The 19,757-nt window shown below is 40.7% G+C and overlaps 1 protein-coding gene across 2 annotated transcripts in view; it reads left to right on the forward strand.

Annotated features, from left to right (window-relative positions):
• BTC (betacellulin) overlaps positions 1–2,051 on the forward strand; it is a 41,392-nt gene extending 39,341 nt beyond the window's left edge. For both annotated transcript variants that reach the window (XM_032840149.1, XM_032840232.1), the window contains 2 exons: positions 473–583; positions 1,998–2,051. In XM_032840149.1, the coding sequence (XP_032696040.1) occupies positions 473–581 (109 nt within the window). In that variant the 3' untranslated portion in view covers positions 582–583; positions 1,998–2,051. The remainder of the gene's footprint in view (positions 1–472; positions 584–1,997) is intronic.
• The last annotated feature ends 17,706 nt before the right edge of the window (positions 2,052–19,757 follow it).

A 19,757-nucleotide genomic window follows, 5' to 3' on the forward strand; every position in this document is an offset into this window, starting at 1 on the left:
CACATCGATTTGGAATTATGCTTTAAGAAACTGGGCTGCAGTCCAGAGTATCTAACACTTTTTTTTTTTAATGTATCGGTAAGTGTAATTAACATATCCAGAGGCCACTCTCACTCTCTTGGTTTTCTTATGTCTCTTTCCAATTTGTCCTATTTCTTACTCATGCACTAAATAGTGCTTATTAGTAAAATAACTGGTCCTGGAAATTTTGCTTGTGCTAACCAAGCTTCATCAACAACTAGGTACCATAGTATTTGTATTTAGGTAACTCTATTCACATGTTGGCCAACTGTGGCTATCATTTGGGCCTGGAGAGAGATAGGTTGAGAGAGAACCTAACATATTTAAGAAAAAAAGGACCCTACAAATTTTTAGCCATCTAGAAATAAGATCATAGGCCCGCTTGATGGTTGATTATATGTTCCCATGAACTAACAGGCTTGTGCTAATGTCTGACACTTTGTTTTCCAAGTCCTCTTCAGAAGCGTCGTAAAAGAAGGAAGAAGGAAGAAGAAATGGAAACTCTGGGTAAAGATATAACTCCAATAAATGAAGATATTCAAGAGACTAGTATTGCTTAATGGTAAGTGTGATGAATTTGGTAGATGGGATGCTTTTCAGGTAACTGTTACCTGGTGAAATGGGGCTTAATTTGTCTAATAAATCAATGATTGGAATTTGATTGTGCTTAGAAACAGCTAAAAGTAAATTGATTTTTTTCATAGAATCTGAAGCTGAATAAAAGACTTTCTCATTTCTCTCTTTTGCATGTTACCGCATTGAGAGACATGTGGAATGAGGACTTTCCTACACTTTTTCTGGTGTTCTGAGATCATCCTCTTTTCTAATTCTGCATGGTTGTAGCAGTTAGTTTACACTTTTTCTTCCTCATTTTTGGGTGCTGGGAAGAGGGATTTTAGTTTAATAATCTCACATTAAAAACTAATAACCATGTTTTAATAATAACCACATTTACTGAGCATTTATGCTATGCCGGACACTGTTCTAAGCTCTTTAAATGTTACATCAATTAGGATCCCACCTGGATCCAAGAAGGAGATTTTGATGAGGGACTGGGAGGGCAGGGTTGGGGAAACCACAGGAACTTCAAGGCTCCTGGAATTTTAACACTGGCAGGAGGCTGCTCCCTCCCATGCCTGGAAGGGCTGGGGAAGGTTACTTTGGCACTCAGAGGCTGGCCACCAGAGGGCCTATACTCTGTAGGAGCTATATCTGAGGATGGAAGTAGCCACTGCTGGAACCAAAACAAGGAAGAGGAGGAAAGGCAGAAAAAACACCCCCCAACTTTCTCACCTCCTGCCTTTAGGTCTCCCTAAAGTGCCTCCCATTAGCCAAACCCAAGCAGCACCCAGGAGACAAGGGAGCCCTGGTGATGTGTCAGGCCCCTCCCCTTGGAGTGCAGAGTTGGGGAGGGAGGTGGGCAGAGAAAGGTTCCTAGGGTACAAAAGGAGGAGGGCTAATACCATTGGTGAGCTGGAATAGTTTGGCTGTGTTAGAGGCAAATCCAATCTGACTTAAAATGAAGGACATGTTTTGGCTCACATGAACTGGCAGTCCAGAGGGAAGATAGTCTGCACACTTGGGTGAACAAGAGGCTCTCACACCAGGAAACATTATTTCTCTCTCTTTTTATTCTCACATATCAAAGAGTTGGCTTCATCCTTGGCTAGTTCCTCTTAAGTCATAGTGGTAGCAGTGAGCCACGTGCTTCCTTGGTCACCTCCAGCAAGAGAGAGCAGTGACTCTCCATAGCTCAGGTAGCAGTAGAAAGAATCTCTTTTCCCAGAAACACCCAGCAGATGCATGGGTTATAGCAACTGCTTGTCGAGAAATCGTAATGTTCTCCTAGCTTATTACAGGATGACAGTAATCGTTAATGAACTGAAGACAAAAATGCTGGCTCTAGATTTTTCTTTTTTAATGTCCATAGTACATTTCTCTTAACCAGCTTGCTGTCTTTTCCCTTATTCCTGCAGGCTATGAAGTTACCTCCAGGCTGGTGGCAAGCTTCAAGATGCCTTGCTCATTAGGAAATGGACAGAATGTGTCTCAGGAAAAGAGCCAGGAGAAATGAATTTTAAATGATGTATTTACTTTTTGTCTGTAATGTTAGTCTGTGCTTTTTACTATTTTTATAATAATAAGTAATTTTACTATTGTTCAGTAATTGGGAAAAAGCACTCAGTTAAGAAATTTTAATAAAAGTCCACTTAAAGTTTTGTTACCAGTATTACCAGTCAAACAAAAAAAGAGAGTGAGAAAGAGTTTAGATTTTAGGAACTGCATTAAAAATAAAGCTGCCATTTATCCAGCACATACTGTGGACCAAGAGTTTAAAGTATATCATTTCCTTTAATCCTTTTAAGAACCTATGAATATCTCCTATGAACCTCATTTCCCATATATGGGAACAGACACAAAGAAGTTAAATAACACAACCCGGATTTACAGAGGTAGGAATTGGTGGAGCTGAAATTGGAACCAAGATATATCCAACTTCAGTTTGGGTTCTTAACTATGATTTTTGTTGATCAGAGTGGGTACAACCCAACTCACTAATATAACCCAAGACTTCATACTACATTATGTTTTGCCATGACTCTGAGATGCTGGGGATATTTTCCTGGAGAAACTCAGGTTGGAGAGTCCTGGCTGTATATGTTAATATTACCATCATGTTTTCTGCAGCACTGACTTCTTTTATATTCCTTTGCTCCTTTATAAATTCTCTGCGGCATGAATAAATTCTTGCATTAGTAAAGCAAACAGATTTGCCCTCATAGCTAGGGTAATGAATAAAGATGGAAAGTAAATGCTTGAGCATCTTTAAGCCCAGGTAAGTGTTCATGCTAACTAAGGGATAAATTATAGCACTGGAAGAAGAGGCTGTTTATTCCTGGGCAATGGTCAGTGACACCCCAACAGAGCCCAGGCACACACTGTCTGTGACCATAGCCTCATTTTTGTTCTTCCAAAAATCAGTACCTGTGATTGCTCTCAAGTGGCTGTTGATGCAATGAAATCATGACCGTGAGCATCTGTTACTTGGGACCGTCCTGCCAAATGTTCCTTCAACTCCATAGTATATTTAATAAAGACTCTTAAAACTGAAAAAGCTAAATCTATATTTAGCCAGTATTCCACAGAATATGAAAATGTCTACACTGACTGGGTGGGTGATTTATGAAAACTGATGGAAGGTGTCCCCCACTTGCTGTACTTCTGCTGTTGTGAAGCTAGCTAAGCAGGTTTTATTCCAGAATCCTAGCAGATTTTACTCTGCAGTATAGACTTCATACACAAAGTGAAGAGGAGAATTCAGACTGAAGATGAAGTTGGATGTCACTTTCTAGCACATATCGTGTTTTGAGTGAGAATGAGGTTGTCTTCACAGAAATAGCTCAAATATATGAAGAGCTAAGCCAAACAACTAGTTATCTTCTGAATCTGTTTTTCCTTCTGACTTAATAACCATCCTTGAAACAGGACTATATCCATTGGATTCCTGCTGCGCATGCTTTGTTTTCAAAAGTCTTCTGGGCTCATCTATGCCCTTGCTTTTTCTCGGTGTACTTTGATACCAAAGTGCTTGAAACAAACGGTTGTTACAGCATTTAAAAACAAAACAAAATGCTGAAAATGTTTCTTCTTCCCTGAACTGATGTTGGTTGACCAGTGGAAACTCTCAAATCAAGTCAGGCTTGGGAATTTTGTTTTGATCCTAAGATGTAAATGGCGTCTCTTAAAATTTGGTAGGTCTGATATGAAGAAAGAACTTCAAAGATTTTCATATCTTTTAAAAATGTATTTTATAATTGTTTTGTATAGTCTAAATGATGTTGTTTATGTAAACTGTCAACATTATCATATAATAAAGTAAATTTATTTTTAAAACAAAGTGAGCATATTTATTTGGAAGTTTTTTTTATCAGTACCATGAATTATTAAGAGAAAGAAATTTGCAGATTATTGTTTTAAAAATGTTTATATTTTATAGAGATTACAATTCATGCATTTGAAATAATCTATTTTGGTTATAGGTTTTTCTTAGAAACTAATGAATTTGGAAGTGTGGTGGGCACCTGTAAGATTGTCTGTCCAGCTAGGGAGGGTATGTGCTATGGTGAGTGCTGTGAAGTGTGTAAGCCTGACAACTCACAGACCTGTACCCCTGCAGTAAATAATACATTTTATGTTAATAAAAAATTAAAAAAAAAAAGATTGTCCAACAGTATGGCCATATTTTTGAACTCCCACCTATAGCTGCATTTGGTTGGTCTAAGGTGAGTACTTCATGCAGTTGGGTGAATTGGAATCATTCCCAAGGGGACTGTGAACCTGAACAGAAGTTAATCTTTCTGGGTTCTTAGGACATAAAAATGCGGATTTTGAAGCTATTGTGGCCATGTTTTGCTTCACGTGTCCCAGAAAAGCAAAAGAAGCTGGTCAGAGGAGAACAGAGACAAGACTCAAGTTTTCTGACAGTCTGAGTCCCTGTTATGTGTAATTCTAAAACTAGCCTCATTCTATTCCTGTCTGTGGGCTCTATGAGACATATTATCATTACATTAAATACTTCATCTGGCTTAAGCTAGTTCTATTCGGATTTTCTGGAACCTGGAACAAAGGTCCTGACCAACTCTGGTGCATCATGAGATTGTGGAGAAGTTTCCTCTCTCTCTCTCTCTCTTTTTTAAGATTTTATTTATTTATTTGAGAAAGAGAGTGAGAGAGAACATAAGCAGGGAGCAGGAAGGGGGAGGGGCAGGGAGGGGCAGGGAGCAAGAAGGTGGAGGGATAGGCAGAGGCAGGTTCCCCACTAAGGAGGGAGCCTGATGTGGGGCTCAATCCCAGGACCCTGGACTCATGAGCTAAGCTGAAGGCAGATGCTCAACAGACTGAGCCACCCAGGTATCCTCGGAGTTTTTAAAATCAGAAATGACATCCTCTATGAAACAGAATGTCAAGTTATGTTTTTCAAATAGTGTCTACCATTGTAGGAGAGGAACACTTCTATCAACTGTATTCCATCTTCACCATATGGCCATTCTAAAGGATGGTTGCAGGGAACATGGAATTCAGCAAGCATTGTTTGCATACCTACTGTTCTAGGCACTGTGCCACCCACCATGACAAATGCTAGGCAGGAATGAGACATGGCCCCAAGGAAGCTTGCAGTCTGGTGGGAAAGGCAGCTACTCACTGATCATTTCAGTTCAATTTGTTGCTCTGGGAGAGGTTGCAGGTAAATGAGATATGAGAAGAGGATGACTAAATCAGCTTAGAAGGCATTGCAGAAGGCTCCTGAAGGATATTACATCTGAACTGATGACTGTTCCTGAGAAATAAAGGTCTCTGCCCCTGGGGCAGGCTGGATAGTTCTTGGATCCTTGTTAAATTCTATAGAACTCCTTGGGAAGCTCTAGCAGTGGAGGAACAGGGACTGAGAGAAAAGAACAAATCAACGCTCTCTGCTTCATTCCAGAATGCTCTGGGCACGATATGATGAAGTACATGAACATATGAGCTGACAGGTGAGATGTTCCTGGTTCCAATGATATTATATTATTAAGTGAATGGGATTTCCTTCCTGAAGTGGATTATGTGGGTCTCTCACATTTCCCACTTCATATCATTGCCTGTGGAGTAGGCAAGTTACACAGAGAATGGGATAAAATGCTCTGGGTCACATATATCCTGTTATTTGGACAAGGCTCTGGTTAGTGCAAAATTTTGTGAAGGAAGTCCAGGACACATTTGTGTCATGGATTTAAAACCAAGCTGATGTCTCAATGAGACCTGCATATATTTTGTTATGAGAGCCTAAACACATAGGGGCATTGCTGTCATTCATTCAAAAATATTTAGTAAGTGCCTACTAAGTGCCAAGTGTCTTAGTGCTGGGCTTACATCAGTGAAGAATATGGTTAAAAACAATCTGTGACCTCATGGAGCTTATATTCCAGTGAGTATAATCTTTCACAGCATGGAGTTTAAAACAAGGCATACCCAAGAAGTTATGATATCCAGAGGATGTTACCATTAATTAGAATTTTAATCTGTGCCACAGGCTTGGAGCATGAAACTCAAGAGGAGGACTCACAGAATAAGTCATTTTTTGGAAGGATTAGCAGATTTCCCTTGATCTCCAAATAATTTACCTATTTTAGTAGTGACTATTAAGAGCAAAAAAAGTATAACCCTGTTTCTTTGGTATAAAAATCTTGGCTTATGCTTTTTTTTTTTTTTTGTCATGGTTAATGAATAGGGTGCTACATCTGGGCATCTGTTCTTCTTCAAAGAATCATCTATGCTTCAAATAATCTTCCTGAAAAAGAACCTGTTCCCATGTGATCATCTTTGGCAAGCTGAGTGTTAATGCCGAACATAACGTGCAAGTACTTTATTCTTGCCTGTTTGCTAACGTTACTAAGTCTTGGGAATGTGTATCTTATAATAACATCTAGTTGGCACTTCTGTAAACCAATTCTCCCCCAGGGCCTTTTAGCTATTGGTGTTTGAAGTCATCTGAAATTCTGTATTAGGAAACTAAATAAACTGTATAACTTCAAAAACTATGTCAGCAATTATTTTGGGGAGCTAAGTTAGGAGGAATGTTTCTGCTATTGGAAATTTCAGCGTGGATCTCCAGGTATGTTTAGTCAACAGTTCCAGTCAGAACTTGTATTATAAAAACAATGGTAACCAGACATTTTTTAAAGACTTTCTCCGTGTTTTACTTCGCTTTCTCAAGCTTAAGTTACACAAAAGTAAATGTGCAACAGAGGTACCTCAAAAGCAGTCTTCTTTTTTCTTCTCCTTTGGTCTATTTAAAAGAAGTCAAACAAACAAAATTCTTCACAAATACAGATCTCCTTAATATCACTCACTGCGGCAAGTGTAATTATTTTTGTAAGATGTGTGCAGAATAATAAAATATTCCAAAACTCTATGAGCCAAGCTGGGGCTGACAATTTTTAATGTGCTGGGTTTTAGTAATAAGTGAGAAAGAACCTTTCTTTGACTTACCCTGTAAAATGATTTTTGAAATACTGCAATGTGTAAACTAATTTTGATAAACCTGTTTCTAACATTATTCTTTTTTAACACCTAAAAACATTTGTTTACTTAATGAACCAGAACTATCAATTCTTTAAAAAAAATCATGTACACAGTGTTTTTTTGTTTGTTGGTTGGTTTTGTTTATTTTACCCTTTTTTTTTTTTAAGATTTTATTTATTTGACAGACAGAGATTACAAGTTGGCAGAGAGGCAGGCAGGGGCAGGGAGAAGAAGGCTCCCTGCTGAACAGAGAGCCCAATATGGGGCTTGATCCCAGGACCCTGAGATCATGACCTGAGTGGAAGGCAGAGGCTTTAACCCACTGAGCCACCCAGGGGGCCATGTTTTGTTTATTTTACTCTTTTTTTTTTTAAAGATTTTATTTATTTATTTGACAGACAGAGATCACAAGTAGGCAGAGAGAGAGAGAGAGAGAGGAGGAGGAGGCAGGCTTCCCGCTGAGCGGAGAGCCCGATGCGGGGCTTGATCCCAGGACCCTGGGATCATGACCTGAGCCGAAGGCAGAGGTTTTAACCCACTGAGCCACCCAGGCGCCCCTGTTTATTTTACTCTTAAAGAGAATCTAGTCTTGGGTATTGGATCTCTACCCCTCTGCTTCCTAACTCTGAACTTCAAAATGTCTGAACTCTTAACCAAACCAATGCTCCTGATCATTCTCTCAACAGCACAGGGATGGGGGAAACTTGCTTCCAAACTGTTAAAATGCACAGGTTTCAGACAAACCTGGGCCTCACTCTTCGGTATCTCACTTATAGTGAGGCCCTTGCCGTTTGCTTCACCCTATGAATGTTCTCACCAATACAAAGAAAATAAACAATAAATAGAGTGGACTGTAAGGATTCGATGAGACAACACATGCAAAATACTTAGCTCAGCACCTAGAATATTTTAAACACTCTCTGGGTCTGGGCCCACTTAATGTTAATTATTAGTAGTATGATCAATAATAGTAGTGACTATGGTGATGATGTTCTCAAAATACTGTTACGGAAGACAAGGAAGACTTTTTCTGAAGTTAAGTCACTGCCTTGATACACTGAAGTCTTCTATATTTTTCAGGATTCACAATCCCTCTGGAAAGGTGTATCTTTCTACTCTTGTCTGAATGAGCCATGAGTCGTTAGGGTGAAGAATTCCAACTCAGGGACTGGCCCTATGAAACTGCCTTGTTTCTCTCCCTAGATTCTTTCTCTCTCCCTCCTTGAAAGTACCCAATGAGAAAAATTAAAGAAGAATTATTACAATGCTGGTGAAAATACTTCAAGGTCTAATACTTTTAAGAGTCTCGTGCTCTACCGACTGAGCTAGCCGGGCGCCTGGTCTAATACTTTTAAATGGTGCTGAGATAAGTCTGTTATTTTTGGAGATGGGAGTTGGACTTCATTCCTCCCACACTGCCATCACTGGAAGTTGTAAAATTAACTTGGGTCGGGGACTGGGTGTAGCCTCTCAGGACTGCTGTTCACAGTGTGTTTGCACAGTAATAATTATTATACCCATTTCCTTGATGATAAACCTAAGGCTCAGGAAGCTAGAGTTTCCTGCCAAATCATTCTACTGGTAAATCCTTGTCACCTGCCTCTTAACCTTGTTATCTCAGATCTTGAAAGAAATGTACAATGAAATTATCTATTTCAAATGGAAAGAGACAGAAACGTGTTGTTCTAGACTCTACCCACTGGCTAAATAAATGATTACTAAGACTATGGTTGACAAATCTTTGAAACATTTTAAAAAGTAAACAACCGAACCGGAAGACAAATGAGAAGATTCTGTAGCAACTAGCTGATTTGTTTTTTGTTTGTTTGTTTTTAAAATTCAGACTTTCAGCCAAGTTTACCAGCCTTTGTTATTTTTCCTTAAATTAAAATATCTGAAAATGGAGAAAAGGACTTTGAGTAAAACACATGTAGATTGAGCAATATGGCATGCACACAAACTTAACATAGGCATATCGTCATCTTAGTGGAGAGTATTTAATTTGGTGGGGCCAAAATAATCTTTCAAACCACAAAAAATATGAAGAGGTAAACAGCCTGGGAAGTATTTGGCTGTTTCTAAAGCTTTTATAATTAGTAAAGTTTGTATAAACTGATATAAATTTAAGAATTTTATTGATAACTAAAATTAATTCCACATTGCCTAAGTCTCTTGAATTCAATGGGACTTCATCAGTTTAAACCTCACCAATCCAAAATTTGGGACCATTCAGGCATGGGCTAGGCAGATGTTTACCTTCATGAGAACTAAGAAATAGCATTTTGTAGAAACCATAGAGGAGGTTTCAGTGTTATAAGCTTTTCCAGTATATTGAACATTATACTTGTACAGCAGCATCTTGTATTTTTTTTTCATGGTAATATTATCACCTCCTGTGACATCAGTTATGTGTTTTAAATCAAACTCATCATTTTTGTAAACTAACCTTCAGATCCTAATTCAATTAATTAAATATTACCAAAAGCTGACGATGGGCACACACACAGAAGTGTCCTAAGTGCAGGGAGGGTGGAGAGGAGAACAAAAGACAGCACATTTTTCAAGTAGGACAAAAGACATACACACAAGTAGCTATAAGAAAAATCAGAATAAATTCATTCATTTGGAATAGTCAGCATTGACTATATGCATAGCATAGTGACAAGTGCTCAGGGTAAAGGGTGAATGGACTAGACTTAGTCCATGTCCCCATGAATTTTGTTCTCTAGTAGAGAGGATGAGAATTTTACATGTACAAAGAATATCTTTGTAGTTTGTACTAGGGATTATAGTGGTTAGGGAAGACTCAGGAAAGGTGACCTTTATCTCGGCCTGCAAGGATGAGTGGGATGTGGTAGCAAGTGTAGGCAAGAAGACATTTCTAAAGGGAGGTTCAAGCTGAGACCAAACTAACCCTTTTCTGGCTGGGCCACTGTCTGTGTGGAGATGCTCTGAGTAAGCTCAGCAGCCCACCTTGAAGAGGTGGCTGGCCAGACTGTGACCAGGAGAGTGGGACACTTGCCTACTTTGCCTGAAAGCAAATGTGTACTATATTGCAGACCCATTCCGTCGCTGAAGAGATTTCGGCAATTGTCCTCAGACTGTTCAAGCTAAGAACTGGTAGGGAGGAAGTTGGCCTCATTCAGGGCCATCCCAGGACTTTAGATGTTTTCCAGTACTTAAGGGCTTCTTTTCTACTTCCCCTGGATTCTGTTCCTCCTTGATCAGATCTCAGTCTCCTTGGGTCCTTCTGGGGTCTCACAAGCTTAGAAGCTTAGCCATAAAATGTCTGCGTTTTTTCATAAGAAAGGATGGACTTTGTCTCAGGGTTGGCTGGCTTCTTTCCTACCCTCTCCTTAGGCAAGGTGGAGAAAGAGGGAGGATTTCCAATATTTCCTTATTAAGTATCTAAATAAACAAACTTTGCCACTAGAAGAATTTGTTCTCTATCATGCCCCTCCCAAAGAAATGAGTTCCTTTTAATATGAAATGTTTACGCTATTTTTGAAAATGAACAATTTGGCATTATTATGCTAGACAAGACCTTCTGTCTTCCACATGTATTGCTCGAGTTACATCACAAAGCTTTCTCGCTTTAATAAAGAGAGCACTTTATGGTGATCTCAGGGTGGTGAGATCGAGCCCAGAGTCAGAATCTGTGCTCAGCAAGGGGTCTGCTTAAGATTCTCTCTCCCTCTGCCCATCCCCCTCTACTCTGCATGCATATGCACACACACTCTCTCTTTCTCTCAAATAAATAAATAAATCTTTTAAAAAAATAGCACCTTAGGGGAAATGAGAGGGAGGCCTTGGGTTTAACTCACTGCAGATGAGGTCTATGCCCCAGGAAGGAGAGGAGCTGGATGTCCTCTATGGGTAAGAGAGCTATAGATTGGATGGGAGTTCAGTAAGTGAGAAAGTTGAGCAAATAATTCCATTTGAGGAGAACAACCATTATTGACAAGATCCCATGGGTTTGTGAGTGGGGGCACATTTGGAGAAGGCTGTATGGGACAATGTTGAGGTATAAGTGAAAGACACCCAGTCAAATTTGAATTTCAGGTAATCAAAAAAATAACATTTTTGCGTAAGGATGTCCAAACATGCTATCAATGTAGGCATTTTGTATTTACTTGCTAAGTCTGACAACCCTAGCATGGGAGAGTGAAGCATGGAGTGTTGAGGGGAGTACACCTAAGAGGAGGCTGTCGGGTAGGGACAGTACAAGATAATACTGCACCTTCCATGACATGCTAAGAATTCGTGGACTTTACTGGACAAGCAAGTGACAAGGTAAGATATATCATTTAGGAAGATGATTCTGCAGGCATTGTGAAGGGTACACTGGAAAGTTGAGAACTGAAGGACAGGAGAAATGACAGGAGCTGGATTGGGGAGGTATAAATATTAAGGCTGTGATATACTGAGGGCACTTTGGTAAGAGAATCAACGTGATCTCGTGATCTGTTGAATTGGGGGATGTGAGAGTAGGAAGAGGCAGAGAGGACTGAGAGCTCCACAACAATGATGGGGTGGCTCTTGATGTGATTAGTTGAAATCTGGATTGAGGAAGAGGAGCGGGCATGGGTGGAGGCTTGGGGGAAAGCAGTTGAGATGGCAGCTTCTGTTTAAAAAAAAATAGCTTGAGGACTCTGGGAGCATCTTTGTAGAGGAGCTAGCAAATAAAGTAGACCCGAAGTTCAAAGCAAGTCCAGATCAAGAAAAAGACGTGCCTGAAGCAGGAGAAAACCATCATGAAATAATAGGTTCAGGAAGTATCATCCAAGAGTGCTGGAGATGGACCGAAGAGGACAGATGCTGGGGTCATGAAGAGAATCCTGCATGTTGATGTACAGTAGCTTGGGGTGCAGTAATAATGTAAACAAGGGAATGGAGAGATCTACTTGACATTAGATCTGGCCTTAGAAGCAGTTGGGGACTGATGAGAGAGAGAGGAGACAGAGGTGCCTTTGATTCTGTGAGCAAGGGAGATTGGGCTGTGGAAATGCCCCGCTCATGATAGCAAAGGCAAAGTGAGACTGGTGCTGAGGTTAGGGAGAGAAGATAGGCTCTGCCGTGCGTTCACTGAATTTCAGATTGCTTACTGGACATCTCAGCTAAGGTGTCTTGCTAGTGGGTGCAATATATAAATTATACACATGGGTTGAACTTACGGATTTTGCCAAGATGTAAAATCACAAGTGATTGGTATTTCTGAAGCTATGAATGTGGAGTGGCAGTCTTAGCTCTACAAGGTGCTGTGAAATCCTTGAAAAGAAATGCAAATTTGAGTGTTTTAGTAGAAAAAAATGCTACTCATGCTCCAGATTGGTTGTGCAGGAAAAGAAAAATCCAATAAATTAATTTGGTTCATTACTAATTAGTTTTTCTCTCCTGAATGCTTATATGCTAGTAAGTGAGAAAACAAACTAATTAAATGTCCAGTCTGGTTTAAATTTAGCCCAGATGAGTAAGGTAAGGAGCTCCATCCAGAAATTTCCTGAGCCCCTCGGAATACAAAGCTCAGGCTCTCAGAGACCCTCTATCTCCTCCTGTTTCTCTCACTTAGGTGGTGGGCAGGTGGTGAGGAACAGGACTTCAGCCTCATGTGGGTCCTTGGATTGTTCTGGAAGGCAGCCCATGTTGTCTGGGGGGCATCCTCCTGTCCTGTGTGTTCTGCTGGTCTCAGAGTCTGAACTCTGAGGCAGGTGACCAGAGATTGGGGGAGAACAAAGAAAGTGCATTGTAAAGAAACCCAAGGGGAAAGAGAAAGGGAATAGTCAGGAGTGGGTGACTGGTGGCAGCATTTGCCACTGGGATAAAGCTAAGAAAAAGTCAGGTTTCAAGCGATCAGAGCAATGATCTCTACTCTACATGATATAGGAAGTTGCCTTTCCAACCCACATGCAGGGAACCCATTCAGAGTAACGTTTGTAAGAGTCAGCTCTTAGTAGACGACTGAAGGTCTTCGCCCAACTGCGTACTCAACACAGAGATTGGACTCAAATAAAGAATCTGGGAAGATGAGCTGGGTTCAGGTATTAGCGGTCATGGAGGCCATTGTGGCGTAAGGTGGTGAACATGACTGCTGATTCCAGAAGAGGTTTTGTAAAGGCTAAGATGCTTTATCAATACTTGGCTGAAAGCGCAGCTTGGGGCATCAGATAAGTCAAGGCAATGGGGTATGTACGTTTACTATAGGCTTCTTGTCACAGAAGCCTCTGATGTATCTGGTTGACATGGCACCTCTCTGCATGATTAGATGTTATCAAATGATATGAGACGTGGTGACGCTCATGGAGTCTGGGAAAGAAAAAATGAAGAGCAAGAATTGGTCAGCGTTTATCTGGCCCTGCCCGAGGTGGGGCTTGAGGGGTATTCTACCTGTGTGTGCTGGATGTTCTGCTGTGATCTCAGCTTTCCCACCTCCTTTTCTACACTCCCCTCTACGTTGCAGGCCAGAGACCCGGGATCCTGTTTTCCAGGAGCCCTCTCCTCTTACAGGCCCGGATAAGACTCTTCCGCTCCGCACAAGATTTGCAAGGTGAAAGAAAAGAAAAGCTGCCTTTCTCTGGTGGCAGTTGTAAGCCAATGTCTGGCTAGATGACAGATATAAGCTTTGCGGAGTTTTTCAGGTGGATTCTTGGGAATCACATGCTTCTAGTCATAGCTTTCCTGACCTCTGACTCCCCAGCTCTTCCGATGGCTGTGTAGGCCTCTAATTCCCTACAGTAAAACTCTCTGTGTGGAAACCCCGGGGGAGGTTCTATTTCTCTGATGGAACCAGAGAAAGACAGCTTCAACTTCCTTTTGCTTTAATTATGAATACTAATAATAATTTAAATTATTACTATTACTTCCCAGATACATTGATGCCAAGAAGGGGATACCTGAGCACCTTAGGTCCAACTCACCTAAAAGCAGACTTTGACAGGAGTGCTTGGGAGCACCTGTCTAGTTGGGAACTAGCTTCAGGATACACAAGTGCAGAAGTGAGGCAGCTGAGGCAGGAATTGAGAGAAGCTCCAGAAGGGCATGTCAGTGAGGGAATTATTGCTGTAGACAGCTGAGCTTAACCCTCCTTGTGTCCATTTGAGGAACGCCATAGAATGCCCCTCGGAAGGGTTCCACCAGGATTTGGGTCAAGATGGAATCTCTTATCCACAGTCAGTGGTCCTCCACTGACAGAGGGTCCCCTCTGGAAATGGCGTTACATCCTCTGTACTTCTGGGCTGTCCTGCTCACAGGTAGAGAAACCCTCCCTTAGGAGAGAGAAAGCCCTCAGGCCAAGAAGCAGAGATTTGGAAGCCCCAAGAAAGGGGAAGGTAGTGTTTCTAAATCAGTGGCCCTGCTGTCCAGTGGCCGTGGCCGTGTCAGCACCTGGCTTCCCTGTTAAGTCATCCAGCCTCTCTCTTCTGCTTTGCTGCTGCGACAGGAGCAGAAATCCCAATGCAGAAAGATAAGAGAGGTGTGGATGTTGGCAAAATGCCCAGGGAGTATGAAGGCAAGCATGAAACTGGCCAGAATGGACCTGGGGTTGGGGCACCTCGGTGGCTCAGTCAGGTTAAGCGTTTGTTCTTCGGCTCAGGTCATGATCCCAGGATCCTGGGATCAAGTCTCACATGGGACCTTCCGCTCAGCAGGGAGACTGCCTCTCCCCTTGCCACTTCCCGTTTCTCCCCCTGCTCATGCTTTCTCTCTCTCTCTCTCTCTCTCAAATAAATAAAATAAAAATAATAAAAAATAATTGAGCTGGTGTTATTAGAGGAAGTCCACACACCATGCTTGCGTTTATTCCCTTCCTCCTTCCCTTCCCCACCCCTCTCATCTCTTTCCCTCCTCTTCCTCCTCCTCCTCCTCCTCTTATAACTGATTTGATTTTAGTTTAATTCATCTTTCAGATAATCTACCACAAAGTTTTAAGAAATTAATTCAAGTCATTTTTAAAGAATTTAGCCTGAGACTTCCCACAAAATAAAACAAGATACATTCTCCTAAAAGACCTCTCTCCAGATTGCCTTCCCCAACCCCTGGGCTGAGCAAAAGCAATCACCTGCCTTCAGCAAATACACACAGAATTGCCCAATAAATATGAGTTGTCATGGAAACCGAGCCAAAAGAGAATAGAAAGATGAGGCTGAATATTAAGGATTTGTTTGGCCTCAGTGACTTTTTCTCCCCCAGATCTGAAATTGTTCGATCTATGAAAACATAAACCACACAGGTCCCTGTCCGAGATAGACTAAATGAATACTAAAGGCGTCCCCAATAAGTTCCTGAGATTTTAGCATCTTCCACCAGTCACTCCTATACCTCTTTGCCCCCTTTCTCATCGAAGAGCAATGGCAAATGACCTCTGGTGGCCGCACGTTTTGGCGGGAGTGGCGTGACTGACAGGCCAGGGGATTTGGAATTAGACAGACCTGGGGTATGCACGTCCCCTCTGGGTACTGGTGTTTCCCCAGCAGCATTTTGACCCTGGAGACTCATATTCCATAGGGTGATCATGACAACTTATTTTGTGATCAGAAAAGCTCTCATCTGTCTTTAAGAGGTGAAGAGGGAGTCAAAGTGTTTTCCTCAGCTCATCATACTGCTCGGATTCAAATCTGAGACTGTGTTTTCTGTTAATAAGGATACTTTCATTAGCGCTATTGTTAAAATATTCCGACACAAGTCATTCAGAGGGACAAGAATTCCCATCTATTTCTTCACAGCTCAGACACTTGTCAGGAAATGCATCTTTATGGATTTGGAAAGAACCAAGGGACATTATTACCAATAGTCATATTATTATGTCAAGGGTTCTTCCTTGAGATTCCAAGAAGGCAATTTTCGCTCAGGCTTGGGGAGGCCTCATGGAGTGAGGTTAAAATCAGAAATCGTGTGCTTGAGATTGTTTGTGGAATTGGTTAGCTAAGTAAACCTCGGCCTGTACTTACCTTTTTTTGAGTCTCAATCTCTCTAAAAGCCATAGAATAATTTCTTAAATGCCTCATTGGACTGTTGTGAGATTTCTTTATTCCTAATAGAAGCTAACATTCATGTAGCTTAGTACATTTACCATATTATGTACCAAGAATTGTGTCATGCTTCACATAAGAACTCATGGGATCCTCCAACAACCCTAGGCAGATACATAGTAGTATCATGATAAGCGAACGGAAGGACAGGAAGGGAAGGTCTTGTCCAAGGTCACACAGCTAGGTAAGTGGCCAAGCCAGGATTCAAACTTGGGAAGTGTGGCTCCGGGCTGTTACAGTCACCAGAAAATATTTATTAAGTACTTACTAATGTCCTAGATACTGGGCTAAGCACTTTATAAATAAAGTGCTCATTGTTCATTCGACGTCTATGACACAGGCACTACTACTGTCCCCATTGGGCAGAGAAGGAAGTAGATACAGAGCTTAAGCCCAATGGACTTGCCCAAAGCCCTACCATTCCCAGGGAGAAACGTTCCTTCCCCTCATAACATTCTCCTTCCACCACTTACCTTCTCCTTTCTCTAAGCCTCAACATCAGTGTTGCTTCTTCTGGTCATCTTCCCTGAGGCCCCCCGTAGGCTGAGCTTTCTTGTATATGGACTTGTAATAAGCTGTGTGTTAACCTTTGTGGTGGTGACCATAATCTTGTTCAGGTGTCTTTATGTGGATATTTGACACAAACTTTCTGTCTCTCCCACCAGAAAGGACAGGGGCTGCCTCTCTGTCTGGCTGGAATGGCATTCCTAGCACCTTGTACACACTTGGTATGCACCAAATATTTAATAAATTAATCCATCCCTAACATCCTTGGGTTGATGTTGATAAACATCAGTGCATGAAATGGACAAAGAGAAGAATGAAATTGCCAAATGAAATGAGGAAAGCAATTTCGTCCACTCAGTCTTTCACCAGGTGCCTACTGTGCGCCATATCTGAGAGAAGGAAAATGATCTGTGATTCCATTAGGGGATTGTAATCGCAACTTAAAAATCGGCTTTCTAAGGCATTTGCTATACTTGAGAGCTCTAACTAAAAGGCTCAGTGATTAAGAAGGAACTCAATAAAATCGGAATAAAGTATTATCTGGACAGTAATTTCACAGTAAATTTGGTTTGATAAAAATTTCACATGAATCATTTTTTAATTGACACTCAAACACTGTGAACTCTTTGGAAGACAAATGTCAAGGGAATAAATGTTATGCATTGCTAATTTTAAATGAACTTGCAATATGGTGTCTAATATAAAGGATGTACTTTTATCTGATTTTTTTCAATTTATTATCCTTTCCTGCTTTTTAGGTTGAGGAGGCATTATTGTTGTTCAGAAGCTTCTTTCTTGCCTTCTAATATAAAATTCTTACTTTGTTCCTACTGAAGGAGCTCTTTAAGAATAAGGCAAAAATTAATTAAACTATTCTTAAAATGTCTTCACATTTAGAGTCTGATTCATTTAAATCACTTTTTAAAATAAGCTTTATTTCTTAGAACAAAACAGATTCATAGGGAAATTGCAAAGATAGTCCAGAGAATTCTCATGCACTCACACTCAGTTTCTTTTATTATTAACATCTTATGTTAGCATGGTACAGTTGTTAAAATTAATGAACCAATATTAAAATGTTCTTATTAACCGAAGACCATACTTTATTCAGATTTCCTTAGTTTTTGCCAAGTTCCCATCCAGGATACCACACTATATTTTGTCCTCACAGTTTCTTAGGCTCCTCCTGTTTGGGACAGTTTTTCAGCCTTTCCTTGTTGTTGGCCTGGAATACTTCAAGGAGTATTTTGTGAAATGTCCCTCTGTTGGGATATGTCCATTGTTTTTCTCATGATTAGACTGTGATTGTGGGTTATTAGGAGGACAACCATGGAAGTATACTGACATTTTTATTATATCATGTCAAGGATACATACTATCAACCTGAATTATCAGTCTGGATGTTGACCTTGATCATCTGGCCAAGGTAGTGTTTGTCAGCTTTCTCCACAGTAAAGGGACTCTTTTTTTTTTTCCCTACCTTTTTCATAATGTATTTTGTAGAAGGAAGTTACTATGTGTATTCCACACATAAAGGCTGGGAAATTATGCTCCATCAACTGGAGGGTAGAATGTCAAATTGTTTGAAATTCTTCTGCATGGGAGATTTTTTTTCTCCTTTCTTTCTTTTCCTTCCTTCCTTCCTTCCTTCCTTCCTTCCTTCCTTCCTTCCTTTCTTCCTTTTACCATTTATTTATGTTAGTATGGATTCATGAATATATATTTTATGCTTTGTATTCTAGTCCAATGCTAATTATTTATTGCTTATATTGTCTCCACTCTGGCCATGGGAGCTCTTTCAGTTGACGCTTGTGTCCTTTAACATATCTCCATCATTGTGGGGTCTTTCGTCTGTTCTTAAGTTTTTGGAAGACAAATTTTGTGTTTCCGTCCCTATCCCTATCTTTGCCTCCCTCCCTCTCTTTTCCTCTCCCTTCTCTTTTTTATTTCTTTATTCATTATGATCTGAAAACAGGAAAGAATATATTATCTCAAATTTTGCTATTTGAAGGTAAATTAATTCTCCTTGGAGCCTAGCTAGCCAGTGGTTCTTAAATGTTAGTGTGGAAAAGAATAAACTGGAGAGATTGTTAAAATGGCCAGCCAACAGTTTGATTTTTTTAGGTAAAGGAAGGTGTAGGTTAGGATTCTGTGTGTTAACAGGTACCCCCAGGAAATAATAATGGAGTTCTTTGAGGGCTTTGCTTTGAAAAGCAGTGAGCCTGAGGGCAGATAACTATTCTGATACATGCTGCTTCTTTTTTTTTTTTTTCCTGGTGGCTTGTCATACTATTTGGACATATATACCCACTGTTTGTGATAAAAGGGGTATAGATTTCAGAATACTTAGTTTTTTGGTTTTTTTTTTTTTTTGGTTTGGTTTTGTTTTTTTAAGATTTTATTTATTTATTTGAGAGAAGGAGTAAATAAAAGAAAGAAAGAGCACAAACCAGGGAAAAGGCAGGGGGAGAGGAAGAAGTAGACTTCAGAACTGAGCAGGGAGCCAGATGTGCAGCTTGATCCCAGGACCCTGGAATCACGACCTGACATGAAAGGAAGAAGCTTAACAGACTGAGCCACCCAGACGTCCCACAGAATACTTAGTTCTTTGAACTAGGAAGGAGTTTCAGGTCATTCTCTATTCACACTTGTGACTTATTTGATGATCTACTGAAGGCCATTTCATAAATGGAGTGCTCAGGACCGCAGAGCTGGCTTGCTCCTGTAAGCTGGAAAAGAGATGGTGTCTCAAGAGGTGTTATTTCCTGTCATGGCCACATACCAGAGGGCTGTGTGTGTGTGTGTATGAGAGAGAGAGAGAGAGAGAGAGAGAGAGAAGAGGTTGTTAAATAGAATTTGGAAGCAGATCCTCTCTGTATCTATATTTATAGGTTTATGTATGTATACATATTTCTTTCTTTCTTTCTTTTTTTTTTTTGAGAGAGAGAGCAAGATCACAAGTAGGCAGAGAGGCAGGCAGAGAGATAGAGGGAAGCAGGCTCCCTGCTGAGCAGAGAGCCCGATGTGGGGCTTGATCCCATAACCCTGAGACCATGACCCTAGCTGAAAGCAGAGGCTTAACCCCCTGAGCCACCTAGGAGCCCCTACATATCTATTTCTATCTATTCTATATATCTCCATCTC

The sequence above is a fragment of the Lontra canadensis genome, unplaced genomic scaffold, assembly GCF_010015895.1.
Source record: "Lontra canadensis isolate GAN:19392208 unplaced genomic scaffold, GSC_riverotter_1.0 scaffold1, whole genome shotgun sequence".
In the NCBI taxonomy this organism is placed as follows: domain Eukaryota; kingdom Metazoa; phylum Chordata; class Mammalia; order Carnivora; family Mustelidae; genus Lontra; species Lontra canadensis.